Here is a 6,024-nt window from a genome sequence, read left to right on the forward strand (position 1 = left end):
CCCGGGTACATGCACTAATACATGAATTATTTTTATCTTTGCCATTGCCTTACATCTAGAAAAAAAATCTTACATGGCTGGGTAGATTTTCATTCTATCCAGAACTAAGAAAGAAACCCAAGGCTTTAAAAAATTGTTACCAATTTATTTATTGCTTTACAGCTTGTTCAAATTGTTACATATCTTGACTCATTGCTTAGCTTTTTGGCCAATAGGATTTCAGGATGCAATGCACTAATATAAACTCTTGGATTGGTTTAACTACCTCTGATGTCACAATTTCCCCATTAGAATGTCATAGTTTTCTTGAAATCACATGATACCAATCACAACTCTTGTTATTTTGTTTCACTATGAGAAAGATAATCTACCAAATATAAAAATGCTGGAAGGAGCAAGATATCTTTGATCCAGGGAGACCTTTTCCATTTATGTGCTTTAGTAATCTACTGCCAACAAGCTATCTTCTTTATGTCCTTTTACAACTGATGTTGTTTTGTTTTCTCAAGTTTGCCTCTTAAATAGACAAATGGAGGCATGAGCTTCCTTAGAATTACTCCTTCGACTCATAGTTCTCTTTCATCTGGACTTTTGAGACTTAGTATCTTTCTACTACTCAGCCTTCCTGACTCAAATGGAAAAGCCATTTGGACAGCTCACCTGAATATAACATTTCAGGTTGGAAATAATATCATATCAGAGTTAGGAGAGAGTGGAGTGTTCGGGAATCATTCTCCTCTGGAAAGGGTGTCTGGTGTGGTAGCACTTCCTGAAGGATGGAATCAGCACGCTTGTAATCCTTTGACCAATTTCAGCAGGCCTGAACAGGCAGACTCTTGGCTGGCCCTCATCGAACGTGGAGGCTGTACTTTTACACATAAAATCAACGTGGCAGCAGAGAAGGGAGCAAATGGGGTGATCATCTACAACTATCAAGGTACGGGCAATAAAGTATTTCCCATGTCTCATCAGGGGACGGAAAATATAGTTGCGGTGATGATAGGCAACCTGAAAGGCATGGAACTTTTGCACTTGATTCAGAAAGGAGTCTGTGTGACAGTCATCATTGAAGTGGGGAGAATGCACATGCCATGGGTGAGCCATTACATCATGCCTCTATTTACCTTCCTGGCTGCCACAGTTGCCTACCTTTACTTATATTGTGTCTGGAGACTTGGAGTGCCCAATTCTTCCACGAGGAGGCGAAGTCGTATAAAGGCAGATGTGAAGAAAGCTATTGACCAGCTTCAACTGCGAATTCTCAAAGAAGGGGATGAGGAATTAGACCCAAATGAAGACAACTGTGTTGTTTGCTTTGACACATACAAACCCCAAGATGTAGTACGCATTTTAACTTGCAAACATTTTTTCCATAAGGCATGCATTGACCCCTGGCTTTTAGCCCATAGGACATGTCCCATGTGCAAGTGTGACATTCTGAAAACTTAAGAAATCTGGAGAATTTTCTGAAGATGTAACCAGATCTTTCCAAATACAAAGAATAGATAAATTCTCTTATCATACTTTATGTAGAGAGAAAATGTCAGCTTCTCTACCCAGGTATGAACAAGGGTGAAATTTGTGTTTTAAAAATAAAACTCCATATCATGCCCAGCTATTTGAACTTCTTGTCTTTCTAATCAGTTTTAATTGTTATACCTTTTGCCCTTATCCAAATAAGAACATTAGTATACGTTAAAACAATTTTTTTTCTTCAAGTTACTAGGATTGTGACATTGCCCTAGAGAATTAGCCATGCTATTTTAAAGTTTCCTTTTTTAATACTAATTCTTGTACTTTGTTTCCGCACTTTGACTAATTTTGGTATCTAATAATTTATATCTCTGATTCTCCATGGTTAATTAATTTTATTAATGCCCAGGAAATCTAGTTTCCAAAGCTACTCACTGGATTGGTAATGTGTTCTAAATAATTATTTTAGATGATAGCACTTTGGTTATGTAAGGAGAAGTGTTCTAAAGTATTATAGGCCTCATTTAGGATAACATTGCAAACATTCACCTTTGTTTGCCAGAGCTCTTTAAATCCTAGCATAATGATTCAGCTATGGTAGCAGATTTCTTTTCTAGAAGTGTCCTTAGTAAATGCTTCTCTTTTCCTCTCCAAATGGTAATGAATGTTTCTCTGGGGCATTTTGATAACATAGAGCAGAGCTAAAATTTTGTTCAATTGCCTTTCCATGTTATATTCTTTGTCTTATTTTGCATCTTCCTTTTTTTCTAGTAGGTAAATAAAAACATATACAACAATGAGAGACAGAAAGATTTAGATATTGTCGTATTGATGAAAATTTCTGTTTCTGGACGATATGCTAAACCTTTGATGCCTAACTCAATGTCACTTTGTGAATATACACACCATGTAATACCTTTTAAAATGCAGGGATGTATGAAAATAAAATCAGATTAATGGCCTTTGGGAGAGAAAATCAACCTTTGTGGGTATGTTTTATATCATCAGTATTCTTTTTATACTAGGTTTTGTTGTTCCTTCCTCTTCCTTGTCTCAAATTACCATCTTGTAGATTCACATTTCATAAGAAGTAACAGCTCCTGTAGTCCTGGTGAGATCCAACCAAAAGTGACTTCTAGCACTCTACACATGTAGACCAGAGACTTTTATGTTCAAGGTCAGAATCTTTGGCCTCGGTTTCCTAGCTGGTGGGAAAAAAAACCCACTGAGATTCACCCCCAATAACGTGTACCAGTAGCAGCGTGGCTGCTTGTGAACTTACTATGCTTGTGAGTCCACATGACATCCTTTAGCTTTGAGGTCATATTGTGCCACTGACATGATTGTGGCCAAAACGTAGGTAGAGTGGACAGAGCCTGTGGAATCTTCAGTAAGGATATTTGTTGAGTTCTGCAAAAATGTTTGATAAAAGCATCTACTTATTGCTGCTAATGGTTAACTTTAAATATGCACCTTTGAGGTTTTTTTTAATAGCTGTTTTTTAAAAAATGAATTGTGCCAAACCAGTATGACTTCATTTAATCTTTCACTTGACACCCTTTCTCCTCCTCTTTCAAAATATTATTTGATTAATAACAGATGTCAAGGCCTGCAGAGAAATTAGCTTCCCCAGATGTCAGTCCTTTCTTTACTCCTGTCAGACTTACTACATTTGTACAGTCAATGTAAGACAGAGAAAGTGAGGCAGGAGTAAACTGAGCAGGATCTCTTACTCTAAAACAGCAAAACCATAAAACAAAAGCCACAAACATCTCAGAAAGCTTAAATAAATGCAATATAAGGGTTTATGTGTTGAATCAAAAATTAGCAGTGTGACTTTTACTTTTGATATAAAAATCATGTCACTGATATCACCACTTTTACCTCACATCTGGTCACAGCACTAATTTTCAATTATCTTTTTTTTTTTTTAGCTTGCCATTTTGTTGGAAGTATCTCCTTCCTTTGCTGGGAAAAAAATTATATAGCATTCTTACATGTGCTTTCAGGCTTTAAAGAGCACACATTGTATGAATTTTAAACTTAATTTTTAGTTTAATGTGCTACCTACTATGATTATATGTAGCTCAGTGATTATATTCATCTTATAACAACGTAGAAATCACCCATAACAGCATTTAAGCCAATAAATTCACAGTATGCTCTAAACTCTTATCTAATTGGCTGCTGGATCTTGCATGTCATAATCACATCAAACAACAGTAAGCAGTATCTAGAGTTAACAGGAGGGGATTTATTTTTCAATCTAAAGTTTTTCTCCTCTCTAATAAGACCTCTGAAACTCATAAGCCATCTTTAAGAATTTCTTACAAAAACATGCTGGAAGACAGTGGATCTTGTTTGTATCCTGAAGATTTTTTTCTCTTTGTTATTTTAAATTAATTGTCAACAGATGTGGAACTGTTGCGTTGGTTCTTAAGTCATTCGGAGAAGGGAAAGATGCATCTACTCAAGGTTGGCACTTGGAGAAACAACACTGCCTTTTCCTGGCTTATCGTGTTCAGTGTTCTTTGGCTTGTTAGTCAGAACTGTTGCAGAGCAAGTGTTGTTTGGACGGCTTATATGAACATATCATTTCATGTTGGGAATCATGTGTTGTCAGAGTTGGGAGAGACTGGAGTCTTTGGAAGAAGCTCCACTTTGAAGAGGGTGGCAGGAGTTATAGTGCCACCAGAGGGAAAAATCCAAAATGCATGTAATCCCAATACCATTTTCAGCCGATCAAAGTACTCAGAGACCTGGCTTGCACTTATTGAACGGGGAGGTTGTACTTTCACACAGAAAATTAAAGTGGCAGCTGAGAAGGGAGCCAGTGGAGTGATCATCTATAACTTTCCAGGAACTGGCAACCAGGTGTTCCCCATGTTTCATCAGGCATTTGAAGATGTCGTCGTGGTTATGATTGGTAACATAAAAGGCACGGAAATTTTCCATTTAATTAAGAAGGGAGTTCTCGTTACAGCCATGGTTGAGGTGGGGAGAAAGCACATCATCTGGATGAATCACTATTTGGTCTCTTTTGTAATTGTCACAACTGCTACCTTAGCATATTTCATCTTTTATCACATTCATAGACTTTGTTTAGCGAGGATTCAGAACCGGAGATGGCAGCGATTAACAACAGATCTTCAGAATGCATTTGGACAACTCCAACTTCGAGTGGTAAAAGAGGGGGATGAGGAAATAAATCCAAATGGAGATAGCTGCGTAATTTGCTTTGAATACTATAAGCCTAATGACATAGTTCGTATTCTGACTTGTAAACATTTTTTCCACAAGAATTGCATTGACCCCTGGATTTTATCCCATGGGACATGCCCCATTTGCAAATGTGATATTCTTAAAGTTTTGGGGATTCAAGTGGATGTTGAAAATAGAACAGAACCTTTGCAAGTTCTAATGTTAAGTGAACTGCCTGAAACCTTATCACCTAGTGAAGAGGAGACAAATAATGAAGTTTCTCCTGCAGGAACCTCAGATAAAGTAATCCATGTGGAGGAGAACCCTACTTCTCAGAATAATGACAGCCAGCCTCATTCAGTAGTGGAAGATGTTTATCCTTCACTGTGATGGCCTGACTTTTGAGGAAGTGTATTAAACCTGTATGTGAAATCAGATCCTGATACTGACAAGCAGTTTGTCTGTTTGAAGTGTGGTTTTTGTGTCATTTTTTGTTACTTCAGTAATTTTCTACATTCTTTGTTAAACCTCAAAGACAGAAAAAAAGTCCTAGCAGGATTTTTTTGTTTAATTTTGGACCTTTGCTAAGTGTAATTTTTTGTCAGTGTATGTTACTCCTGTGAGTATACATATGTATATTTGTATGTCGCATCCATGTTAAAGCTAAGGACAAACTTATTTTCTTAAATATTTTCTGTACATATATTGGGCTCTATTTTGGTAAAAATATTACTGATATATTTGTATGTTTGTTCTAATACAGAAACTATCAATTAAGTTTGAAAACAATTTATCTTTTATGTGCTAGGAAGAGTAAAAATTATCTTTTGATAACATATTTATAGTATGTCTTAGTTGTGAGGTCATTGTGCTGTTTGTTTTTTTTTTTGCATTCTTGGCATGAACATTTTACAAAATTTTCTTACTCTTATTCTTGATAAATAGTTCTGTTCAAGCAATTAGTACTTTTGTTGTTGTTGTTGTTGTTATATTTCTTTCTTTTTTCTTTTTTTCTTTTTTATTTTTTATTATACTTTAAGTTCTAGGGTACATGTGCATAACGTGCAGCTTTGTTACATATGTATATTTGTGCCATGTTGGTGTGCTGCACCCATCAACTCGTCAGCACCCATCAATTCATCATTTATATCATGTATAACTCCCCAATGCAATCCCTCCCCCCTCCCCCCTCCCCATGATAGGCCCAGGTGTGTGATGTTCCCCTTCCCGAGTCCAAGTGATCTCATTGTTCAGTTCCACCTATGAGTGAGAACATGCGGTGTTTGGTTTTCTCTTCTTGTGATAGTTTGCTAAGAATGATGGTTTCCAGCTGCATCCATACAAAGGACA

The 6,024-nt window shown here is 36.7% G+C and overlaps 2 protein-coding genes across 2 annotated transcripts; both read left to right on the forward strand.

Moving 5' to 3' along the window:
- Positions 1 to 307: 307 nt before the first annotated feature.
- On the forward strand, positions 308 to 1,616 carry RNF148 (ring finger protein 148). The gene has a single exon (XM_017856934.1). It carries the CDS (start codon positions 538 to 540, stop codon positions 1,447 to 1,449), a length of 912 nt encoding a protein of 303 aa, XP_017712423.1. The 5' UTR covers positions 308 to 537; the 3' UTR covers positions 1,450 to 1,616.
- A 1,831-nt stretch (positions 1,617 to 3,447) lies between these two features.
- Positions 3,448 to 5,140, forward strand: RNF133 (ring finger protein 133). Its single transcript, XM_017856933.1, has one exon. It carries the CDS (start codon positions 3,934 to 3,936, stop codon positions 5,062 to 5,064), a length of 1,131 nt encoding a protein of 376 aa, XP_017712422.1. The 5' UTR covers positions 3,448 to 3,933; the 3' UTR covers positions 5,065 to 5,140.
- The last annotated feature ends 884 nt before the right edge of the window (positions 5,141 to 6,024 follow it).

This window comes from Rhinopithecus bieti, unplaced genomic scaffold (assembly GCF_001698545.2).
Source record: "Rhinopithecus bieti isolate Rb0 unplaced genomic scaffold, ASM169854v2 scaffold_42380, whole genome shotgun sequence".
In the NCBI taxonomy this organism is placed as follows: Eukaryota; Metazoa; Chordata; class Mammalia; order Primates; family Cercopithecidae; genus Rhinopithecus; species Rhinopithecus bieti.